Consider the following 26,236-nt stretch of genomic DNA (forward strand, 5'->3'; position numbering starts at 1 on the left):
GTCTCCCATGCCTAGAATGCTCTCCTCCTCTTCCCCCCCTTCACTTCCTGGAACCCTTAACTTCCTTTAAGGCTCAGCTCTAGGACAGTCTCTTTGAATAGGTTTTCTTTCATCTCCTTAGTCATTAAGGCTCCTCCCCTATCACATAACACTCTATTTATTTTGCATTTATCTTTTACTTACTTATCTATGGAAATGTTAAATCCCCTCAGTAATTAGGGGAACTGTTGCACTTTTATGATTATACCCCTTGTGTTTAGTACAAAGTCTTGAACATAGCTTATAGAATGATAGTTGACTGGAAAACAAGGTAAGTTGATCCTGTATTAAGAAAAGGCAGCTAGTGATACGGTGGGTAGAGCACTGCAAGAAGACCTGAGTTCAGATCTCCCCCCAGATACATACTAGCTGTTTAACTCTGGGCAAATCACTTAATCTCTGTTTGTTGCCATTTCCTCAAACTCTAAAGCAAAGATAATAAAAGCACCTGCTTTCCTTGGTTATTGTGACACTGGAGACTGTGACCCAATGTGTCTCACTAAATCTTAACAATTTGGTGGAGTAGAAAAAATGCTGAAATTTGGAGTCAGTCACAGGACCAGAATGAAAATTCTAGCTCTAACACTTACTATTTGTTGACCTTGGGTAAACTACTTTGACCTTTTGGGATCTCAGTTTCCCCATCTGTAAATTGAGGAGCTTGGACTGAATGACTTCTAATACCCCTTCCAGCTTCATTGATTTCCCCCTCACCTCCCCCAACTCAAAACCCTAAAGCATTATCAACAGTAACAGAACTTTTGCTATAAGATAACCTAAAAAGCAGGGTTAGCACATCCCTCCATGAAATCAAATTAAGAAAGTAGTAGTAAGGGGCAGCTAGCTGGTGCAGTGGATAGAGTATCGGCCCTGGAGTCAGGAGGACCAGAGTTCAAATCCGGCCTCAGACACTTGACACTTACTAGCTGTGTGACCCTGGACAACTCACTTAACCCCATTGCCTAGCAAAAAAACAAAAACAAACAAACAAACAAACAAAAGTAGTAGAAAGCAATATAGCAAAGTGTGTGAGATGCTAATGTTACATATTCTGTGTAAAATACTGAGATTTCTGTACTATTTCTAAATCTTCTGTGCTGCTCTTGTAAGTATCAATTTTTCCCCTTACTTTCCATATTGTTTTCACTTAAAAGTACTTACATTTTTGTTTGTGGTGGTGTTTTTTCAGGTTACTTGCCTACAAGACTTTTTTGGTGATGATGATGTTTTTATTGCCTGTGGACCTGAAAAATTCCGTTATGCCCAAGATGACTTTGTCCTGGATCACAGTGGTAAGGATCTGAATCTGAAACCTCTTAACTCCTGTAATGTAACCACTGTAAAGCTATGTTGAGAATTATTGGTTCAGTTTGTTCTAGTCTATACCAGCACACTTTGAGGGAATTTCTTTTTTTTTTTTTTTTTTTTGTGAGGCAATCAGGGTTAAGTGATTTGCCCAAGGTCACACATCTAGTACGTGTCAAGTGTTTGGTCTGAGGCCGAATTTGAACTCAGGTCCTCCTGACTTCAGGGCCGGTGCTCTATCCACTGCGCCACCTAGCTGCCCCCCACTTTGAGGGAATTTCACAAAAGGATCAGATGAGTCATTAGTATATAAGGCAATGGGTCTATATAATGGTGTGTTTTAATTCACATAAGGGAATGCCTTGGGCATTGAGATTAAACCCCCAAATAATGTTATTAGTAATTACATTATCATTAATATAATTATTAATAGGATAGTTATAGTGATAATTAGCATTCATATAGCACTTTAAGGTTTGCAAAGTACTTTACAAATATTATCTCATTTTATCTTTACAAAAGACTGGCAGGGAGGTGTTATTATTTTCCTCTTTATACAGATGAGGAAACTGTCTTAGCCAGAAAAAGGTTGTGACTGGTTGATTTCTCATCTCTGATGTCATAGGCAGGGAGATGCTAGAGACTAGCTAAGGGAGGGCCAAAAGAAACAAATGGGAAATGAAAGTATGGGGGGCATAGAAATTTCCAGAAAAGCTAGGAAGAGGTGGCTTATCCAAGGTCAGCTTGCCTTCAGTGAGTACTGGCTGTCAAGAGAGAGAGCCCCTTCCTCTCCCTCCCCCAGTTGAGATCTCTTTGGATTTTCACAATATTTTTTAAGGAATCTATGATAACTGCAAAACATGTTTTGAGGGGATACTCCTTTTAAACTTATGTCAAAATAAATAGAATTATAATTTCATCAAGTTACTGAGAGTTTCCATTTCTGGTACTTTGCCTTTGAGTTCCATATAGTGACTTTACTTCACAATCCTTTGCCTGTGATATAAGTTCCATTTTCGTTCATCATAACATCATCATAACATTTCATTCCTCTTGTATCTGTCACTGGAGGTAGCCTGGTTTATTGGAAAGAATATTGGACTAGAAGATGGAGGACCTGTTCCTCAATAGCTATATGAGCTTGCCAAGTCATTTAACCTAAGGTGGTATTATCCTTAATTTACAGGTAGGGAAACTGAGGCAAAGAAAGGTCAAGTGACATAACTAGTAAATATTTCAATCAGGATTTGAACCTAGGCTTTTCCTGACTTCAAATCTAGTACTTTTTACATTATACTGCAGTGACTCTCAACATTCCTGACTGTTTCCCACCCCTGATCCCCAAAGTAAGATGATACTAGAATTAGATTTAAATGAAGCTAAAGGTAGGGATTCATCAACATTTTAGTTGGGCCAAAGAATTTATTTCCTGTTGAAGGGTAGAACCAGGTGAAACATTAGACAAAATCTTTCTGTCTCCTTCCATTTCACTTTTTCCATGCCTGGGATTAATTTTTTTTTTTAAATATGGAATAGGTCACAAAAAAGTACATTACCTCTTAACTTAGCAGCACCAGCCCAATGGAAGATAAATTCAAGTATGATTTGTGGTTCTAACGTTGTTAGTCTTGTGATACTTGCTTTTTTTATTAATGTTGCTTAACAATAATAAGGAAATGTCAAGCTAGGTTTCCAGCACAGTAAATTTCCACTGTCCATGATTTGCTTTGGGTCTAGTTCTGAAACCAGATATATTTAAAACTCCATCTGTTCCTCACTAGAGTGCCGTGTCTTGAAGTCATCATATTCTCGTTCCCATGGTACAACTAAGCAATCTGGATCCAAAAGTCCTGGGCCTTCACGTCGCAGCAAATCACCTGCCTCAGGTACTAATGAAAAAGGAGTGGGTGTTCAGAACATTGGATATTTGTTGGGTGTTTTTTTCCTGCTTTTACAGGGAGGATATCCTTGCTTTGAAATAAAGTTCAACTTTGTGAGTGAAAAGAACCTAAGAAAATAGTATTCGTGCATTTTGCTCACATGAGTTTGACAGGTCCTCATATTACACTTTCCGAAAATAAAAGAGAGGATTTGAAGCTTAGGATATTCACATTGAAAGTTCATGTTCTACATTTGGAATTTGCAGTGATGGTCAAAGGATTTTTGTAACTATTCATTCATCACACTGAAAACCTCTTGGGGTTTCCCTTTGAGTTTTCACAAGTGCATCTCTATGTAACAGATGTGGAAGTACCCAAAAATTTACCGATAAAAAGTGCCCCAGAATAAACTTTTACTCATAGTGAACAAGTGATGCTCATTAGCAAGGCTAGTATCTGTTAACATTTTTAAAAAACCAAAACTCCCTGCAAAGTAAAGTGTATTAGCCAATGCTGTTAATTTCTCTTCTGAGGAAGATGCTAATTTTTATTCAGACATTCTGTGAAGTATAGCATTTATCACTGAGTACTGTCTTCTCCTGGTCTTAGCATAACAAGGATTGTAAAAATGTGTACTATCTCTCAGGTTGTCAATTCTATAAAAGACCAATCTGTTCACCCCCAAAATATTAGCTTGCTAAATTTCTCCTGGTTTTTCCCACATCAGCTTCTTTGGTAGTACTGTTATAGTTCAGAAAAGTAATGCTTAAAATACCATTACTACTTTTTAATTTTTATTAAAAACGAACAAACAAGGCGTCAGCTGTATTTCTTTCAGCCTGGAGCCCTCTCTCTAGATCGACACTAATCTTATGGCTGCCTCCTTTTTAGCTCCTGCTGTTGCAAAACCATTCTAAAATTAAATCCACATTAAGACCAATATGACTGACTTTGATGTGGGAGTTCCTTTTCGGTAATGCAGGAGAGCCGATCTGAAAGTCTGCAAGGGTTACTGATTGAAGTGAAGAAACCTTGAAAAGCAAACAAAAACACATGATGGCAAGACAAGAAAAGGCAAAAACTGTGTCACCACTTTCTTAGTGGTATCCCCAGAACCTGCCTTGATCCTCAAGAGTTTGTGAAAATAAGACACTGACCTTTGGACTTGACATGCTCTTACCTCTCTCCCTCCTCTTCTTTCTCCTTTCCCTCCCCCCTCTCTTTGGTGCTTTGGTTGTTATACCCTTCTTTCTATCTATCTGTCTTTATGCATGTTTAGATCTATTGAATAACTATTCTCCTTAATGTTTCCTCCTTTGTTTGTACTGAATGTGTACAGTAAAGAGGGGTGGCCTCTACTCCACTGCTCATTCTACAGCTAAATCCCCAGGTGAGCCATTGTCACTAGGGCTGTGATGCTGCTGCTGCTTCTGCCGCCACCGCTGCCGCTGCTGTTCCATTCTTTTTCTCTCCATTTCCATGAATGCATCTGAGCTTGTTTCAGTGGGTGTCCGTCTGTCTGCACAGTGCAAAACACAGCTAGAATTTTGGGTGCCTAGAGTTTTCCGTGTGTGTGTGTGTGTGTGTGTGTGTCCTTCTAGTCAAAAATGGGTTAAGATGCACAGCTAGCCCATCCCACTATCCCATTCCACGGGGTTTCTAATAAAAATAAAATTTTTATTTTCAGTTACAATTCTGCCCCTTTCCTCTATCCCCTCCCCTATTGAGATGGTAAGAAACATGATACCCATTATAGATAGATACACATACACACACCCACATGTTATATATAATATATATATATACACACACATATATATATATATACATATACATATATATATACACATTTTCTTTTAAAGCACCTGGGAAGTGATCAGTAAAAACCATTTAAATAAAATTTGCTTGCCATTTGCAACAGAGACTTAAGAAGCAATATACCAGTTTTGTTCTAAGCCTTGTAACACTTAGAAACAGATGTATGTTTAAGGGAATGACAGAAAGCGGTTAAACTTAGGATCTTAGATTCTCTTTAAAAAAAAGAATTATCTAAAATAGAATTGAGAAGTGTTTGTGCAGACTAGGGAAGTCTCATAACAATAACAGCAGTGAAGCCTCTGTTATCTGAATCTATGAGAGTGTTTGCAAATACAAATGGCCTTTTTCTTTTTAACTGGAAGCATGATTCATAGTGTGTTTGTCCTCTAAATCAACCATCCCAAGATGTAGTCCACACAAGTTAGAAGAAGTTGGATTATAAATAACAAAAACCTTCTGAAATAACACAAGGTCTGCAGGTACTCAACATTTCAGTCTGGTTTCAAAACTTGGACTGATGTCAATAGAGTAGATAAGATAGCCTGCTCATAACATAAACTACTGTAGAATTTTAAATCTCGCTCAGCATTTGTTGGATCTTCTTTATTTAGAAGTTACTCTAATTGCCTACTCAGCACATCAATTGTCTTGGTAAGTCAAAAAATTAAGTTTATATGATTGGGATTTGAATATAGTTTTATTATATTTGAATAATTTCCCTCCTCCTTACTTTGATATTTTATAGCTAAAAAAAGGTGAGACGAGTGGCCTGTGAGAGAGACATTATGCCATGATATGGCTTATTTCCAGTAAATCCTGAAAGTCATCGTAGGAAGGAAGGAAGGAAACACGCATTTATTGAGTACCTACTATTTGCCAAGCACTTTGCTAAGCATTTTACAAAAATGATCTCATTTGATCCTTGCAACAACCCTGGGAAGTAGATGCTGTTATTATCCCCATTTTATAGTTAAGGAAACTGAAGCAAATAGAGGTTAAGTAACTTCCCAGAGTCACACAGGTAGCTGAGGATGGATTTGAACTTGGGTCTTCCTGACTCCAGGTCTAATACTCTGTCCACTATGCCCCCTAGCTGCCTGTATTCTGAAATATGATGTGCCTTCGCTATGTGTGCTTCCAAAGCAAGTACTAGGGAAGAGATGCTGGCTTTGTAGTCAAGAAGACCTGAGTTCAAATCCTACTTCTGACACTTATAGTTGTATGATTCTAGGCAAAGGTCTTGACCTTTAGGTGCCTCAGGTAACTAACTAGGACTTAGGTACTAAGGCAGGTAAATTAAATTAAGGTAGGTAAACAAATTATGTGATCTGATCTCCATAAGTAGAAGGAGAAATCACAGGTCATTCCCTCACATGTACCCTGACAGGCTGCATTAGCAGTTCCTTTCATAAAAGATCCATAATTGAGTCATGGAATAATCAGAATTTCAGAGATAAATGGTAATCATGTAACTTAAGCAGGATGGAATAGGATTTTAACCTAGATCAAAAATACTGCTATGGATGAGGCTGTCTAGGTTTTTAATCTCCTAAATAGAGATCTACCTCCCCCTCTGCCCTTCGAAGAAAAACTTTGCAATTTAATGCCTACCAAGCATTTAAAATTTATAGTCTAGATAAATGCAGATGGGTAAGCACCTACAGAATTAGTTTTAGGAAGTATTAAATTTGTTTTCTTTAGGTTGCAAAAATAGGACTTAGGAAACCTTATGTTCTACCAGGAAGAAATTGTTTAAGGGGAAAAAAATTAACCTGATTCTTTGAGAATGGAAAAGTGGGGAAATAGTCCCCAAGGAGAAGACATATAAGCTTTTAAGTCTATTTTCTATCAATAAACATTTACCAATGCCAGCAAAGTACCAAGCTACACAGAGAATGTGCTATATGTTAGTTTAGATAGTAACTATTATTACAGCGTCCAGTACAGTATTCAAATATGTAGTATATATGACTTAATGATCTTTTCCAAGAGAGAATTATGTTTGAGAAGGAGGGACTTAAGAATTTATTAAGCCCTACTATGTGTCAGGCACTGGGCTAAGCATGTCACAATTATCTCATTTGATATTTCCAACGATCCTGGAGGTAGGTGCTTCTTTATTGATATTCCCATTTTACAGTTGAGGAAACTGAGGGAAACAGAGGTTAAATGACTTGCTCAGGATCACACAGCTAGTAAGTGTCGGAGGTTGGATTTGAACTCCTGACCTTAGCTTCAGTGCTCTACCTATTCTATCACTGCCTAGGGAGTAGAGGGTTAGGTTTAGAGTCAGAAGACCTGGGTTTGAATCTCAGCTCAGTTATTTATTGCCTCTGTGACCTTGGGTATATGAGACCTTGGTTTCCTCATATAAAAATGAGAGGATCGGATTAGGGGAATCTCTTAGACTTCTTCTAGCTCTCAGTCTATTATCAGTAAAATCAGGGTAGCTGGTGGTTAGAGCAGTGGATAAAATTCCAGGTCTGCAGTCAGGAAGATTTATCTTCCTGAGTTCAAATCCAGCCTCAGGCACTTACTAGCTGTGTGACCCAGGGCAAGTCACTGAACTCTGTTTGCCTCAGTTTCCTCATCTGTAAAATGAGTGGAGAAGGAAATGGCAAACCACTCCAGTATCTTTGCCAAGAAACCCCCAAATGGGGTAATGAAGAATTGGACATGACTCAAATAACTGAACAAAAAAATCACTAGCTACGAGGTTTGTTAGCAAAATGTTTAGGCATGGTTTGAATATTAAGTTAGTAAAATTTGTAAAGTATTTGGGAAAAATAGAACCTGGAAATTTTTTTTAAAATTAGAAATAACTATTTGGAGAAAACAATAGGTCACAGGAATCACTGATTTACCTCTAGTTTCTTATATCCTTCCAAAGTTACCTAGCAAGACAAATTTAGTTTCTGAACATATGTCAATGAAAACTCAGCAAGTGTTGTTGAACAGGTGCAGGGGAGGTGCTATCTACCCTCAAGGATTTTTTCCTCATATAATACTTATTTCATATGAATTTCTGTCACCAGACTGGAATTTTTTTGTGGGGCGGGGCTAGGCAATGGAGTTAAGTGACTTGCCCAGGGTCACACAGCTAGTGTCAAGTGTCTTAGGTCAAATTTGAACTCAGGTCCTTCTGACTCCAGGGCCAGTGCTTTATCCACTGCACCTCCTCACTGGCCCCTAGACTGGAATTTTTCAAGAGAGACTTCTTAGACGTTTTTCTTTTGTGACTAGAATTGTCTGGTCTCAGAGAATCAGACCAGTTTTGTTTACTCTACTAATGTCAGATATGCTTGTGCCCACACTTGCTAGAAAAATGATCAATAGCAATGAGTTTTTTTTATTAGATAATACTACTAATTCTCTTTTAAATTTGCCAGTATAATTTTAGCACAGTTATGTCAAATGTGAGGTCCCTAACACTCCCAAATATGGCCTAAACCAGATTAAAATATAATTGGGAAATACTTTTTTAAAAAATACAAATATAAATTCAACAAGATAATATTGTGTTTTAAAACTAAGTTTTAAACTAATATGCAGTCCGTAGAGATCTTTATGTATAGCTGAGTGGCCCCTATTTCTGTTTTGAGTTCGATATCACTGGTATAGTAGATAGCATTGAGTTGATGTTCCATACCTCAGGAATTGTTTACTAAACCAAAGATAAGTTTTGAGCTGCATAGGTTTACGTAGCTCCCATGCTAAAAACTTACAACAAATGCAAAATGATAAGTTCTTAGTGTCTTTGTAATCAAGTTTGCTGTTAGGTGATTTTTTTTAAAAAACAAAACAGTTTTTGACTTTAAAAATTATTGGTGTTTTTGTAATTAAGAAAATGAATGATTATTACTGTATGATTTCTGAAAGAAAAAGAAATAAAAATAACAAGATTGAAGTCTCTCAAGACCAACTTTTAAAATTTGGATATCAGTGTTTAAATATGATTCACCTAACCATAATCAATTATTCCTGAAAAACGGCAAGTAATTGTCTCTTCAGTAGAAGGGTGCAAATGTTCAGTTATGAGTTGAAATTTAAGTGGCCCAATTAAGCTCCCAATACTTATTTATGTTATTTAAACATTTAAAAACAAGGTTGACATCAATCTGTGATTGTGCTTCCAGAATGAGACAAATAGAATTTAGGTGACTGTTGTGTCATTCTTTACATTATCTGTCATCACTTATATAAGAGGAGACTTAAGATTATGAGGAGAACCTAGGTAGAATATTAGGAAATTGCTCGAAGCAGTCGTGGATAGTTCACTAAGATCATAGCTATCTAAGCCTTGGTGACAAATAGCACAATAAGGTTTCTGCTATGGTGAAAAAAGAAACACTGAGGAATAAACAAAATAAAATGATAGGTGAACATATTCAGAGGAGGGGAGAACCCCACTTATGCACATGGAAGCTGATTTGCCACTATTTTTATGTGATTGTAGTAGAACAGAATCTTGGGGACATGGTGAATGATATGCTGAAAAGGAATTGGTGATCTTGAGGAAAGCAGGGATGCGATGTGATAAAAGGTAGCCACCAGAACTTCCCTATAAGAGTATCTAATTTGGGGTTTCCCATTTAGAACAGATTTGGATAGAAGTGCTAAAAAAAAACAACACTTTTTTTTTTTAATTATGAGACTGTAGAACCTAAGAAGGGGAAAAAATGATAGGAATTAGCAATAACTTATCTGAGGAGTCGAGGCATGACTAGTAGTTTTCATAATGACAGTCATTAAAGCAAAAATAACCAGCTATTTTCCTTTCCACCAAGGATAGAAAAGACTAATCTTAATTATAAGGGGAGGGATTTGAGTTTTGCTCAAGTCAAACCAATAAGCATTTATTAAGCCCTTAATATGAGTCAAGCATTATACTGAGAACTGGGGATACAAACAGAGGCAAAAACACAGTCCCTGCCCTCAAAGAGTTTATACCTTAATGGGAAAAGCAACATGCAAACAATTGTATACAAACAAGATATAGATGGGATAAATTAAGGGAGACTGAGAAAGGCTTCTTTAAAATATATATATATATATATATATATATTCAGTTACAAATTCTACCCCTTTCCTTCACCCCTTCCTCCATTGATTGAAAAGGCAAGAAATATGATACCCATTATACATATGAAGCTCAGAAAAACGTATTTCCACATTAGCCATGTTTCAGAAAAATAAGAAAAAAGAAAAAAGAATGCTGCAGTTTGCATTCTGAGTCCATCAGTTCTTTATCTGGAGGTGGATAGCATTTGGGAAAGGCTTCTTACAGAAGGGGAGATTTTAGCTGAGACATGAGACAAGGGAGAGCATTCCAGGGGCAGGAAGTAGCCAGGGAAAATGCATGAAGTGGGGAGAGTCTTGTGTGAGGAATAAGGAGATTGGTCTTAGAGTAGCTAGAAGGGAGTGAGGTATAAGAAGAGTGGAAAGGCAGGTTATGCAAGGCTTTAAAAGTCTTTTAAAAAAGATTAATATTTGATCTTGGGGGTAATTGAGAGCCACTAGAGTTTATTCAATAGAGGAATGACCTGTTGAGCTTTGTACTTCATGGCCTTCTCCAGGGTGGTGGCAGTGGTAGAGTAGAGGATGGAGTGCATACTGGAGGTATTTTTCTTTTTTTTCTTTTTTTTTCTTTTTCTTTTTCTTTTGTTGGCTAGGCAATGGGGTTAAGTGACTTGCCCAAGGTCACACAAGTGACACTAGTAAGTGTTACGTGTCTGAGGCCGAATTTGAACTCAGGTCCTCCTCAATCCGGGGCTGGTGCTCTATCCACTGCGCCACCTAGCTGTCCTTTGGAGGTATTTTGAAGGTAGAAATGGCAGGACCTGGAAACAAATTGGTTATAGTGGTCAGAGAGTACACAATAGAGGATAACACCTAAGTTGCAAACCTGAGTGACTGAGGGGATGGTGGTACCTTTGACAGTATAAGGGAATAGTTGTAAGAACTTCTGATTATTGCGGGTTGGTGAACCCTAAAGTACCATTGACTGTGAACATTTCTTCCCATATTTAAATCCTTCTATGAATGTGGGATCTGATTCATGTGGGTGTTTCCTCCAACAGTGCGGATAACCCATCCATGCCTTCTCATCTTGTCTGTGTGTTTCCATGAATCCTCAACAGGGTGCTGGGTCCTTTCTGTAGTTCTCTTGATGTAGCATAAGGATCAGTGGATCAGAGGGCTGATCTGGGTGTCTAGACAGGCATCCCTTCCTCCCTCACTATTCCACATATATTCCTCCAGGACTTTCCTGCTCACTTAAGGAGGAAAACACCTTTTCTTCTCTGCACCCCACCATCGAGGCATAACATTCCCTTGGCTTTCCTGCTAAAACTAGCTCCTAATTTCTTTTTCTATAGGCCTCCAGAAAAATGGTAGATGCATCTAAATATAGCTTTGCTTAGAGAAAGATGGATGGACTAGATCAGAGGTGTCAAACTCGTGGTTGGGTACTGCAAAATTCCAAGTGCAGCCAGAACTAGATTAAAATGTAATTGGGAAATGCTTAACAAGATAAATAAAAATGCAGTACAACATAGATAACATAATTTTGTGGTTTTTCAAGTCAGTATGTAGCTACAGGGATTGATTTTCTTTTTTTTTGAGGCAATTAGGGTTAAATGACTTGCCCAGGGTCATACAGCTAGTGCTATGTGTCTGAGGTTGAATTTGAACTCAGGTCCTCCTGACTCTAAGGCCAGAGCTATATCCACTGCACCACCTAGCTGCCCCATACAGGGATTGATTTCTATTTGAGTTTGACACCCCTGGACTAGATAATATCCTAAGAAATTGTTAGTCTCTAAGATTCTTTGATCTCTAAGCCTATTTTTCTGATTGAGATACTAAGATCATTGAAACTAGTTTTGTAGTAGACTGACCCTATCCCTCTCATTTACCAGTTCAACAAAACTGAATTACCAGCTCTGCTGTATTATAAGGTACCATATCAGATTAATACCTTCAGTGCTGATTTGAAGCCTGCTTTGAGCTTTGTTGTTAAGTAGTAAAGCATGTGCATAATTAATATTTTAGAAGAACATGATGATTTTGTATTCTAATGACCTTTCTCTCTTTGTTTTCTTGCTTTGCTTTTGTGTGATCAGTTAATGGAACTCCCAGCAGTCAGCTTTCCACTCCCAAATCAACAAAATCCTCCAGTTCTTCTCCAACAAGTCCGGGAAGCTTCAGAGGACTCAAGGTATGGGGTACAACATTCCAGGTGAAAGTTGAGGGTGACCTTGTTATTAACTTTTGATGACATACTTTAAATTTTTAAAATTTTAATATTTTTATTTTCCCCAATTCCATCTAAAAACAATTTTTGACCTTCATTTTTTACAATTTTGAGTTCCAAATTCTCTCCCATCCACGTTTCTCTCTCCCATCTTGAAAAGGCAAGAAGTTTGATAAAGGTTCTACATGATGACATACTCTAATGCAGGATTTGTGTGTAGGAAAATAGCATATATAAATAAACAATTGGGTTCATTTCAACTGATGTTTATTAAGGATACAAAGTTGAAAACGAACCCTGACCTCATGGAGTTTACAGTTAAGCTGGGATAATAATATGTTCTTTTTTTGTTTTTTTGTTTTTGTTTTGTTTTTTGTTTTTGTTTTTTAACAAATAACCAAACTACAAATAAAAATGAGAAAAGTGCACAGGAAGGGGTTAAATAGAGAAACTCGAGAGATTAGGGTCTCTATCTAGAGGATCCTGGAACATGGTCTCAGTGAGTGGGTAATACATCATCTCGGTCTTAAAAGAAGAAAAGGATTTTTTTAAAAAACCACAAGGAGAGGAGTTTGTTCTAGATATGGGAGATTGTGTAAAATAAGGGAGTGAAAGAATAGAAAAGGTCAGAAAATGACTGGTAGTGCAGTTTGACTGGGAACATTGTGTGTGTGAAGAAGTGTACCATGAAGTAGGACTGAAGAGATAGTTTAGACCCCGACCACAGAGAGCCTTCAAAGCCAGACTCAAAGAATTTGGTATTGGGGAACCATTGATGGTTTTTCAGTAGGGTAGCAGTGTTTGATCACATGGGTGCATAAAGAGGGTTATCTTGCTAGTTGTGTGAAGGATGAGAGAGGGGGAAGATTATATTCAGGGAGGCCAACTCAGAACCTGTTGTGATAGTCCTATTGAGAAGTAATGAGAGTAGAGACTGTGAGAATGGAAAGATTTGAGAGTCAGATTATGAAAGTAGGATTAATAGGATTTGGCAGCTGATTGGATTGATGAGGGATGGAGAAGACTCATGGAGAAAGCCCTCTTCCTCCCCCAAAGAGCTCATGGAAGTGATTCTACTAAGCTGGTGCCTCATTGTTAAGGATTTTAATGGGCTAGAATCTCATTAAAATAATTATGCTGTGGGATAATGTAACAAAATAAAAATAAGATACAGATTGGGATTTTATTTATTTAGTTAGTTATTTTTTTAGGGAGGAGAGAGGGGAAGTGAATGAGGTAATAGAAACTGGGAAACAGAGCCCTGGGTGTTGACTAGAGTAGGAAGAGTAATGTCCCCAAACTGCAAGAAACAAAATTATAGTTTGGTGGAGATAAACTGGCTCATAGGCAATGTTTCAAAACCTGTGGTTCTCAAACTTTTTGGTCTCAGGACCCCTTTATACTCTTAAATACTATTGCAGATATCCCTTCCTTCTGCCCTACAAAGCTTTTGTTTTTGTGGATTATATCTATCTTTACTGTATCAGAAATTAAAACATGTTAGTATTTTTATGAAAATAGTTTTTTAGATCTCATGGACCCCCAACAGGGTCTCCAGAGCCCCCATCAGTCCCTGGATCACATTTTAAGAACGCATCTCTAAGAATTGTAAACAGAGAAGAAGATTTGGGGTGAAGGATCTCAATAATATCTATTTACAAATTCCTCATTGCAAGTTCCCTTTAGGAAAATTCTTTTGATGAAACTTCACAAAGTGGAAAGAATGCTGAACCAGGCACAAGAGAGATCTGTCTTTGAATACTGGGCTCTGTTACTTCAGAATGGTGGAATTTTGGTAGAGATTACATTTGCCACTTAAAATAACATTGTTAAGCAAGAGCAGGGGCAATTCTGGCTGCCCTGATGCCAGGTGCAATCTTTGTTCAGTTATGCCATAGCGCTTGAGTAAACAAAGGTAGAGATTGGATCTGGAGATCATCAAAGTGGCTGAAGAGTCACTTCTACAAATTTCCCAACCATAAAAGCTAAAACATTAAGTAAAATAAAAATAAAAAATGAATTATGTGCCAAATATAATCATTACTGGTGAACAGACTGAATTCACATCCAAGAAAATAGAACTGCCACCTACCTCTCCTCTCCTAATGAATTAACACCTGAAAATTTAAATATTGAAGTGTTCTCAGACTTGTGACATGTTGTTGAGCTATAGAGTTACCCCACGACACCCCAACCCCACAAGAAATTACATATTGCCCAGCCATGAGAAGTAAAGAAGAAAGAGTTGGGTGGGATAGAAGACATGCTATATGTCATGCTTAGAACCACAGCCTACGAGGAATAGGATGTCAGGTATAAGGGGAAAGAAACTAGAAATCCACTTGGGGATAGTTCTTTCTCCTTTCCATGTTGCACTCCCAGACCAAAAGGTTTCTTAGCATAGGGACTCAGGTGTGACTCCTTCCCATTTGTCCTCACTTAAGGATACAAATGCCTGCAACAGTGGAAAGGAGGAAGGAGCTAAAGAGGAAGGCTGATTCCAAAGGTTAGTGATAGGGAATACAAAAGAAAAAAAAAAGAAAGAAAGCTTGACTACAAAAGCCTTGCCCTTTCTAAGGTAGCAGACACCTATAATAAATAGGTAATACAGTATACATATAGAGTATGTAAATAAATAGGTATGTGCAAGATACATATAGAGGAAATAGAAGGAAAACTGAGAATGGAAGGCATTAATGGCTGGTGGGAGAGGGGAAAGCATGGGAAAAGTCCTCCTGCAGAAGGTGATATTTGAGCTGAGTCTTGAAGGAAGCCAGGAATTTTAAGAGGCAGAATTGAAGAGGGAACATAGTCCAAGCATAGTTTTGGGAAATGAAGTGTGTGTCATATGTGAGAAATAGTAAATAAGGTGGTATGGCTAGATTTTAATGTTAATGGAGGGCAGAAATGTGTAAGAAGACTATAAGGGTAAGAGGGGGCTAGGTTGGGAAGAAATTTAAATGCTGAAAAAGGGGACTTTATATTTGATCCTGGGGGTAATGGGGAACCATTAAAGTCTGATTGGGAGTGTTGTGACATAGTCATACCTATACGTGAGGAAAATCTCTTTGGTGTGGAGAATGGAATGGAGTTATAGAGATTTGAGGCAGAGAGCCCAACTCGAAGCATATTGTAGTAGTCTAAATCAGCAGCAAATTCTGTATAACTACTTGTAAAATGCTTCACAAAGCACATACTGCTAAGGCAGCACAGAGATGTTAAAATTTTGCTTCCTTAGATATGGGTGAATGACTCTGTCACCTCTTAAGTATGGGAATTTCATATATAGATAGATATGTATGTGTATATATAAATGTGTGTGTATGTAGATATATTTATGTTAAAAGTATATGTATGGGAAAATGTATGTATATATGTATGTATACATATGTGTATTGTGTGTGTATAAATATAGATATATCTATACCTATATCTATATATAGATATAGATATAGATACATAAAATTACCTCTCCACACCTTCCTTTTCTACATGATCTTCCTCCATGCCCTCCAAAGATTCTTATTCTTGACCAATGTATTGGAGACCTTCCTCTGATTCTTTTTAATAACTTGGGGGATCCAGAGTAGCACTTGGAATGTCCATTATCTCTTTTGTCAGGCAATCAGCTAGCTTTATTAAGTGCCTACTATGTGCCAGTTCTTAGGATATAAAGAAAGACAAAGGTCAGTCCCTACAACCCCTGGTGATCTAGTCATAAAAAGTAGCTGGTAAATAGCAAAGTATTAAACTAAATGTAAAGAGGAAGTCTCTCACCGTGTCATCCCCTTTGCAAAGCATGAACAGGTTTCTCCTTGATTGAATTGGAAGGAGCAGGATATTCTTGACTAGGAGTGATTGGCCAGATCCTGGGCAGCCCCTTAAAAAGCTGAGCACACTAACACACACCGAATCCAGCCAGCCAGCAACTTTGTGGACTGTTGACTCCTGTGGATACCAGCAGGCAGCAGGGGGAGGGGACAGAATTTTTCTACCTGCCCCCCCCATTATTCGATTTTGGTCCCATATGTGGCATTTCGAAGTAGAGATACTTGGCCAGGAGGAAACACCTATCAATTCAGAAATTAATTAGTTGTGGAGAGTTTGAGGCACAGGTGTGAGAGAGCACCACATATGCAGTCTTTACTAAGACATTGACACAGAGAAAAAGGCATCTGAGGGAAGGAGCAGTTTCTAAGGAGGGTAACTCATAGAAGAAAGGAAATAAAGTACTTTTTATTGTCCCTTGTTTACCAGAAACTGTGCTAAAGTTCTGTAGAAATATTATTTCATTTGATTCTCACAACAATGCTGGGAAGGAAGGTGCTATTTATTATCCCTATTTTACAGTTGGGAAAACTGAGGCAGACAAGGTTAAATAGCTTCCATATAGTTAGTAAGTGTCTGAGGCTGGATTTGAACTCAGGTCTTCCTGACTCAAGGCCTAGTGCTCTAAATACTTAGTTGCAAAGAAGAGAGCCAACTGATTAGAGAGAAGACTAGCTCTGGCAATTGAGAAACTTTATATTTATTTTGCTATCTAAAAGTCTCTGTATATGTTGTCCCTCTCTTTGCTCTTCTCCTTGTAGAAGGAAAGCTCCTTGAGGGCAAGAGTTATTTTCATTTTTTACTATATCCATAGCATTTAATACAGTGCCTGGCACATAGAAGGTGTTTAATGAATGTTTGTTTAATTAATTGAGTTAACATCTCTTGCTTTCATTTTCATAACATAAGCATCGAGGCAGCTAGGTTAACAAAGTGGATAGGATGTGGAGTTCACTTGGAACTTCCTAGCTGTGTGACCCTGGGCAAGTCACATAGCCCTGTTTGCCTCAGTTTCCTCATATGTAAAATGTGCTGGAGAAGGAAAGGACAAACCATTGCTGTATCTTTGCCAAGAAAACCCCGGACAGGGTCACAAAGAGTCAGATACAACTGAAACAACTCAACAACAACAGCAGAACCCATGAGCATTATATCATCTCTAAGATCCATTCCAGATTTAATGTGATTTCTCTGGCATTGGTACTTATGTTTCAGTCAATCTGGCTAGTTTGCAGGGACTATCAAAATCAAACCTCTTTTGATTTTTTTTTACAGTGATTTGAAACGAATGAGGTTCAGCCAGACATTCAACTCCAGTCACATGGCCAAATGACTCTATTCCCCATTTTGATATTTACCTCAAGAACTTGCTGGGTGGATCTCATTTCATATGCATAGTTTCCAGAGTAAGAATAAGGGGTAGATATTACACTTATAACAGCATTCAATGTATGCTGCTATCTTTAAGAGAGAAAACTGAATCTGATCTCCTATGATTTGTCACCATGTAGCTCACAGCATAAAATACACTAATTTTTACGTCAGTTTGAATGCTTTGTCAACATTGTCTTCATCAGCTTTGTTGCTCTGTTTCAGTGAAATTAAAATGAAGTATTACAGATAATTCTCACGTGGTAATCTTATGCATTCCCTCCCCCCTTCACTTAAAATAGCTTATTAAGATCAATTAAGAGAATCTCTGACAGCAAAGGTCTGTTTTCAAGAGCAAGATCCTTCATATCTCTTCTTCATTCCTATTTACTCCAGCTAGATAACCCTGAAAACCTTGGGAGGATCGATACCTGATTCCAAAAATCAGAGAACTGATAAATGCAAGTTAAACAGAATCATTTAGTATTGAGATCACATGGTACAGTGGAAGGAGCCCTTTTGCATTTGGAGTCGGTGGAGCTTGGTTCCTCATCTGAAAAATGAGTTTGATTAGATGACCTCCTAGTTCCCTCCAAGCTTGAAATAAGTAATCATTATCTGTCAAAGCTGAAGCCAGAACTACTTGATCATAGGGCTGCCTAACTCTTAATATGGGAAACTCCACCTAGACTAAAGTGTTAGTCATCAGTGAAAACAGCTGGGTTAAGTAGTAAATCTGGAATTCAGTGACAAAGGGAATCAATGATACATTCTATCAAGATTTTTGTGTTTTTGTTTGAGTATTGCCTGATCATGGAGAACTGTTCAAAAGAACATTACTTCAGAATATAGGCAAGGACCTTTTGTAAAAAATAAAAATTTGTTTGAAAATAATATTGGGTGTATTATCTATCTTAAAAAATCTTTGTCTTCAAAAAAATTAATAATTATTTATTTTTCTCTTTCCTCCCTCTCCCCCATTGAAAAGAATATAAAAACCTAAACCCTTGTGACAAATATACAGAGTCAAGTAAAACAAATGCCCAGGTTGAATATGTAAAAATGCATGTCTCATTCTTCATCTTGAATCGATCTTCTGTCCGGTGGGGAGCATTCTCCTTGATCAGTCCTCTGGAATCGTGGGTGGTTAGTGCATTTATCAGACTTTTTAAATCTTTCAAAATTGTTTGTTTCTGCAGCATTATTGTTATTGGTTCTGCTCATTTCACTCTGTATCAGTTCATATAGGTTTTCTTGGGTTTTTATGGTCTGTTCCTCATTTCTTTCTTTCTTTCTTTTTTTTTTTTTGGTGAGGCAATGGGGGTTAAGTGACTTCCCCAGAGCCACACAGCTAGTAATTGTTATGTGTCTGAGGTTGGATTTGAACTCAGGTCCTCCTGACTCCAGGGCCAGTGCTCTATCCACTGCGCCACCTAGCTGCTCCTCCTCATTTCTTAAGGTGCAATAGTATTCCATCACATTCCATCACATTCGTATATTATAATTTATTCAGCTGTTCCCCAATTGATAGACAGCCTCTTAGTTCCCAGTTCTTTGACACTACAATAAGAGAGACTATAAATATTTTTCTATAGGTGGGCCATGTAAGGACCTTTTGAAGAACTGAAAAACTGAAAAATAAGATGCTACAACATTTTTATGACCAGTTACAATAAGATTGTGAAAGACTACATTTCATCTAGAGACTACCTCTAAAGATTTATGGTGATAGAACACTGTGCTTGGGGTCTGCAAGCCTTGGATTCAAATACTGCCTCAGAAACTCAATAGCTCTGTGATCCTGTGCAAATCATTTCACATCTCTGAGACTCAGTTACTTTATTTATAAAATGGGAACAACATTAGTACCAATCTAGCAGAGATGTTGTGAGGCTTCAATAAGATAAAGTGTGTAAGGGTTTTTTAAATCTTAAAGTATCACAAAAATGTTAGTTTTTTAATTATCTTGTTGACTTGTTAGCCCCAACTATAAGAAATACAGAAATTAACATTTTTTGCCATAACTTCTTTGTGCCTCAGTTTCCTCATCTGTCAAATGGGGATGGTAATCCCCAAAGTGCCTATTTTCACAGGGTTGCTAGGCTCAAATGAGATAATGTAAATAAAACATTTGACAAACTTGAAAGCAGCATTTAAATCTCTACTGTTAGGGTTATTTATTTTTATTCATGTAGAGCTTTATCTAGTTGGTTTTGCTTGGAGACTTCTCTATTCAGAAAGCACAGACTAGCCTGACTTGGATAGTACAGAATCATAGTGAAAGTGGTCAAGAATCTAGTAAGAGGAGGAAGAACAGAGCTATTATATGTTGCCAAGTTTTATAGAACAGCCATTGCAGGAATTGCAGAGTGACTGTGGTATCAGTGATTTTGATGCTTGGGTGATTAATGAGAGGGCTGGGATATGGAGAATGGACAGGGAGGTTAAAAAATGTTCTTTGAACTGAAAGCTGGAGACCATTGTATAATCAGTATTTGACATCAATGCAATTTATGGTCTTTGGTAGGTCAGTATTTAAGTTTTAGTAGTTAAGTCGTGGTGTTTTCTTTGGGACTGTTGGTTAGGCACTCTTTAAGTGTGCAAGATAGATCAAGAAAGCTTTTTTGGGGGGGGGGTGAAGGGGTAAGGGAGCAGGGGAGGCTTTTATCTCATCCCAAAAGTCCCAAGTCTAAAACTTCTGGTCTTAAATGTTTCAAGCACATCTGTAGAGATTGAGGGATAAAGTGTCTCACTTTGGGATAATAGAGCTTTTTTGCCCCCAGGCTATCTGGCTGCAGGGATTCCTGGTAGTTGAAAGGAGGGGGAGAATACATTTGGTACATTATCCAACATCTTGAGATTATAAACAGTCTGATCTGTAGTGTTTTATCTGATGATGTCTCTTGGGTCTGCTAGCGGTGAAAGGTTTGCAGGATTTGTGATGTGTGATGAAAGGACTCGTGGTATCTTGTGATGATGGGCATAGCTAAAATGTTACTGTTTGACCTTCTGAACTTTAAAACTTCTTTTAGAAGCTGTGAAATGTAGGTCTGCAGTAGCAGCTGACCTTAGAGTCTTGCATTTCCCCTGGAGTTTTGTAGCTTGTCTGTGCTTTGCTATTGAAAGTTTCTTTCATTTAACATGATTTGCAAATTTCTGGGGATAAATAGGTTTTGTCTTTGTGGCTGTATTTTGATTAGCTAGCCTGGAAATCCTGGATGGTGACTGTACCCTTCAATGCATTTTATTTTATTAGAGAGAAAAACTGAGATTTTTAGACCAAAAAATTTTTTTATGGTTCTTAAGAGGAAGGACTTTAGGTGGACATGTTAGTTCTCTTTGGGCAGGCCTCTGTAAAATGAGGGGGTTTGATTAGGTTTAATCCAATTCACCTAACATTTTATTAAGTGGCCACTATGTGCTAGGTCCTGAAGATAACAAAGAAAAAATAAAATAGCATCTGCCATCAGGTAGTTTATATTCTGCTGGCAGACAGGGATGGTGGTGGGGGTACTACTACGAGTAGTACATATATATAGTACATGTATATGTACTAGTATACAAGTAAATAATTCAAAGCATGTAAAAAAGTAATTCAGAAATGGAGGGGGAGGCAGGAGAGAGGATCATCAAGAGTGCTCAGGACTGAGTGGACCAGTGCTCTGGTCCCTACTGGCCCTGCTTATGAGGACAACTCAGTGCCCTAGGTTCGTAAGTTGAGGGGAATCTTTGAACTGGGAGTCAGAAAGTTGGTAAAGGGGTATTCAGCACAAAGCAAGACTAGAAATGGCTCAGGCAAGGGAAGAGATGGTACCTGGATGGATGGCACCAGAGTTTTGGCTATATGGAGGAACCCAACAGGGTCTGGGTGGTCCTTACTTTTGCCCCCCAACCCTTAGTCAGGGGCATGAGGCTGGTCCAGGGGTTGATACCAAGTCAGCCCCATCAAGGCAGAGTACAAGGTTTTGCTAAGAAGGTCCTGATTTTGCTAATTAGGCAATTCTAATTTGGAAGGGAAGAATCCTGATAGTGAAAAGGTTGGGATATTCTGATTCTATCCCAGAGTAGGTGGGCCAGAGATCACAACAAGCAGTAAAGGCTTGAGCTGTGCTTCAGTGCCTTCCATTTCAGATTTCCATCACTTTATGATCTTTCTGGTATCTTTGGTTCTTCTAAGCAAATCTCACTGCCAGCGTAGTCTTATTTTTTTCCATTCTCTAATTGTTTTGAGGTTCACTTTCCTCTCTATTCCTTTGGGCAGTCTTTTCTTCCAAGTTGAGGCAACTCTATCTCTTCTCTCCTTGAAGTGCTGGACTTGGAATCAGGAAAAGCTGAGTTTAGATCCTGCCTCAGACACTTTGTGTCTAGATGTGTTACTTAGTTGTTTTCAGTCGTGTCTGATTCTTTGGGATTCCATTTGGAGTCTTCTTGTCAGAGATATTGGAGTGTGCCATTTCCTTCCCCAGCTCATTTTACAGATGAGGAAACTGAGGTTAAGTGACTTGCCCAAAGTCACACAGCTAGTAAGTGTCTGAGGCCAGATTTGAACTCAGGAAGATAAATCTTCATGACTCCAGGCCCTGCTCTTTGCCTTTATATTATCTATGGGCAAAAGATTTTGCTAATATTGATTAATGGAATAAGCAAGACTGGATGTGTAAAGTATGAAGACATGAGAGCGTGTTTAACCTGCCATAGGACAAAGGATAACTATGTTAGTTCTATTTCTTTGCATATAAATGAGGAATGTGCTATTTATAAATGTTAATTCATTCATTGAAATGGCCCCACTAGAACATCTACTTTATAGGCAAGTATCTAGAACTGACCTATTTTCTTTAGAGTAGTAAAAATTAAATTTGTTTTAAAATATTAAATCAAAATTTTCACAAATTCACACTTAATTTTTGTGGTTTAGTGAATAGAACGTTGAATTTTGAATCAGAAGACCTGGATTCAGATCTTGACTCATCTACTTACTACTTGTGCTGACGTTGTAAAAGACATGGAATTTCTTCAGGCCTCAACTATAAAATTGGGGGAAGATTTTTTTAATCATTATTATTATTATTATTCTAGCTTAAATATAAGATAATTAGGTAAAAACCTTAATGTTACAGGTGATGGCTGTCACCTTCATATTTGTAAATTCTCATATTGGAAAGCTGTCCCATTTAAAAAAGTAATTATTATTCTTGTGTTCTATGTCTCTCTGGAAGAAGATGGGCTGTGGATCTGGTGACTGTCATTCTGTATGCTGTTGGCTGAGTTACTGTAGTGTGACTGTTCTCTCTTGTTTCCTTAACATTGAATCACACGTTTTTAATTTCTACACGATGCTTTTTGGCCACCAAGCTTTGGTGTTGTCTGACATCCTTAGTTTCAAATGGCTTGCCAGCTTTCTGTCAGAAGTTTATTCCTGTCTAATCATCATAGCTAACATTTGGATGGTGCTTTGAGATTTGCAAAGCACTTTACATGCATTTTCTCATTTGATCTTTACCACAGCCCTTTGAGGTGAGTGCTATTGTTGTCCCCATTTTACAGATTTAAAAAACTGAGGTGCAGAGAGGTTATGAGTTTCCCAGGTTTACATAACTAGTACATATTTGAGATGGGGTTTGAATTCAGGTCTCCCTGAACCACTGTCCAACTGTAGAAAATGGATGCTTTTGAAATGTAAGAATGATAAACTCTCAAAAAACTGAGTTGGGCAGCATTGAAAATGTTTGTTACTAGAAAATTATGAGACCTCTAGAGATGGTGTCCGTGTTAGCTGAACTCTGCGGCTTTACATCAGTTTAGATCAGAGTCAGGCCAAAATGTCAACAATGGCATTGAAGAAAATGGTCACCAAGGATTTTTTGTTTTGTTTTGTTTTCCTAGAATAACTTTTAATTGAATTACATTACAGTTTTACAAAGTGATCCTGATGAATGTGTCTCCTACATTCTGACTTCATTGTGTCATAGATTTAGAGCTAGAGGGGCCCTTAGAGATCAATAGTCCAAATTCCTTGTTTTACAGATGAAATAACTGAGGCAAAATAGGTGAAGGGACTTGGCCAAGATCCCACAGATTGCTGAGTGACAGGGTTGGGGTTCAAGCCTTTTACTCTACCATGCTGCTTCCATAGGAGGCCAAACAAAGAACACAAATAGTAATCAAAGTAATAACAGCTAACATTTATACAGTGCTTTAAAACTTGAAGAGCCTTTACATACACATTATCTCATGTTGTCCTGAATGGAATCCAGTATTACCTGAAGGTTAACAGGTCTCTGTTTCTACCTTACCATAAGGCTAACTTCCTATTTCTACTGCTAGACAAAAGTGAACTTTTTCATCAACTATGCTGAAAATTTTTCTTAACATTTCAGCTTGGTGGAAATGTTTTATAGCTCTCTTCAAGGATATTTAGAGTAGGACTCTCTGACTTGCTTCCCAGCTATAAAAACACAAAAGCTGAACCATGTCAGTCATAATGAAGTGATCAGCATGTGCCTTGTGAAACCCTAGGAAATACAATTTGGTGATAACGGATATGTATACATTACTGTATCACTTCAATCTGCTTTCCTGCATGGTGAACAAGGAGGGCTTTGAAAAGCATAGAATTCTATAATCAAAACAGGATAGAATCCTTGAATATTTCATTTTCTTTTCTACTTATAAAAAATAGATCTGGCTGGCACAGGGAGTAGAGTAGATGGTTTAACAGTTCCATCTCACAGAGGCTGAGAACTCCGTCAGCAATATATTCATTGCTTTTCTGCCAATTTCCTTCCTCCTTAACCAGTCAAATCCTAATCAGGAAGGAAATCTCCTCCCCAAACCTATCTCTCCTATCTTCCCCTTGCAATTCTGTCTCTTTGAAGCACTTAGTGATTACAGAAAATTCAAAGAAATAGAATATCCCAGATGCTGTCATCAATGTATGCTTTGGTTAAGAAGCATCTCGGAAACAAATGATATCACTTAACCTTTGGGTTGTCTCCGAATCTCAGCTGCTGATTGAAGCAGAATGCTCATTAACAAGTGAAGAGATTTTCAAGTAAATTCTCTCTCTTCCTGACTTCGGCATAGTACCCATGGCTTAATACTTTGCAGTGTAATCAGTCTAATTGGAAGGCTGATTTTGTGATCCCTGTTGCTAGCCAGGCAGGCTCTTATTTCTAATGGAAATGAACTAGAAGGCAGAGGAACATATTTATCCTGCCACTTCTGATGGCAAAGAGACAAATGCCCTGGGAAACAAGTGAAAGGATAATGGGGAAGGATGACACAGAGAGGAAGAAACATACCTTTTCACAACAAGTACTATAATCTGTGATCTCATCAATTTGGAATTTTCTCCAATAACACAGAAAGTAACTCATCTAAGTCTGCCCTCCCTATTTTTCTATGCCAGACCACTCTGTGGCCCCCCCACTACAGATCTAAAATGTAGCCCATAGATTCAGATTGTAGTCCTGGTTACTCAGTAACTGTTATGTCACAGTTTCTAACCTGCCACAAGTTAGGAGAGTAAAAAAATGTACTTATCTCATCTTTGTCACCACATATAATACATTTAAACAGATCTTTCATCTCCTCAAAGTTTAACCCAGGGGATCCATCTAACTTGCTTGAGCCCTCTCCACTTTTTCCTGACATTTCCAGGGTGTACAAATGGAACACTGACTTGCCACCTTTCATCCCTTGCTCTTGCCCTGTGACCATCCCATGTTCTCTTCTTGCCATACAATTTCTTGATAACATCCTTTATAACTGTTCTTCCAAGCTCTTTATTGGTTATATGTTGCAGACTGCTCTGATCCACTGTGAACCTTTCCATTTCCCTCTATAGTTTTATGCACATAGTCTTCCTCTGAATTTTAATTCTTTTTCTCCTTCTGTGAAGGGCTTCTTATTTCCTGCTCTCCTTCCTTCCCCTCTATCCCTTATTAAACATATCATTTCATAGGTATTGGGATTATATGTGATCACTTATTCAAGTTATATAATTGTTTTAAGCATTGAATAGATTACAGTATTGCCTTATTAATCTACTTGAAGGAATTTTTTTAAAAAAAGGTTTTCCTCATAGGCCCAGAAAGGACAGGTGAATTATTCATGGTCTCACAGGTACTCCTTGGCATGCAGCTATCTTTCTTTTCTACAAAATGACTCCAGAAGTCCCATAACACAATCAAGTGCCCAAAGTTTCCATAGAGTGAGATTTCACAGTAACACTCTCCAAACTCCAGAACTCCAAATTCTATCTCGGACAAACTTGGGGGGGGGCAGATAAAGTCGACACATCCTCTCTTCATTAAATTTTGCTGAAAGAACCTGCCACACTAATCTGCTTCCTGTTGTACTCTTACTCAAATGTTCATTTTTGATATGTAGAGTTAGAGGCATTTAAGTACAGCGGACAGAGTGCCAGGCCTGAAGTCAGGATGACTCATCTTCTTGAGTTCAAATCTAGCCTCAGACACTTATTAGCTGGGTGACCCTGGGCAAGTCACTTAACCCTGTTTGCCTCAGTTTCCTCATTTTTAAAATGAGCTAGAGAAGGAAATGCCAAACCACTCTAGTACCTTTGTCAAGAAACCCCTAAATGGGGTCAAGAAAAGATGATCACAACTGGAATGACTAAATAGCAGAAGAGTTAGGTTGATGTTAGAACTGTCAGGAAAACAATGGAAATAGAAATGGCAAGTAAGCTGGAGAAAAAGGTCTAAGGAATTCTATG

General features: G+C 38.0%; 1 protein-coding gene across 2 annotated transcripts in view; it reads left to right on the forward strand.

The window, feature by feature from the left end:
- The window catches only part of DCLK2 (doublecortin like kinase 2), a 211,049-nt gene that overhangs the window by 131,977 nt on the left and 52,836 nt on the right, over nucleotides 1–26,236 (forward strand). For both annotated transcript variants that reach the window (XR_003569517.1, XM_027866862.1), the window contains exons 3-5: nucleotides 1,229–1,331; nucleotides 3,126–3,230; nucleotides 12,167–12,261. Coding sequence is in view for 1 of the 2 variants with exons in the window: in XM_027866862.1 (XP_027722663.1) it covers nucleotides 1,229–1,331; nucleotides 3,126–3,230; nucleotides 12,167–12,261 (303 nt within the window). In the remaining variant the exon portion in view is untranslated. The remainder of the gene's footprint in view (nucleotides 1–1,228; nucleotides 1,332–3,125; nucleotides 3,231–12,166; nucleotides 12,262–26,236) is intronic.

This window comes from Vombatus ursinus, unplaced genomic scaffold (genome assembly GCF_900497805.2).
Source record: "Vombatus ursinus unplaced genomic scaffold, bare-nosed wombat genome assembly UNPS02014784.1, whole genome shotgun sequence".
NCBI classification, from domain to species: domain Eukaryota; kingdom Metazoa; phylum Chordata; class Mammalia; order Diprotodontia; family Vombatidae; genus Vombatus; species Vombatus ursinus.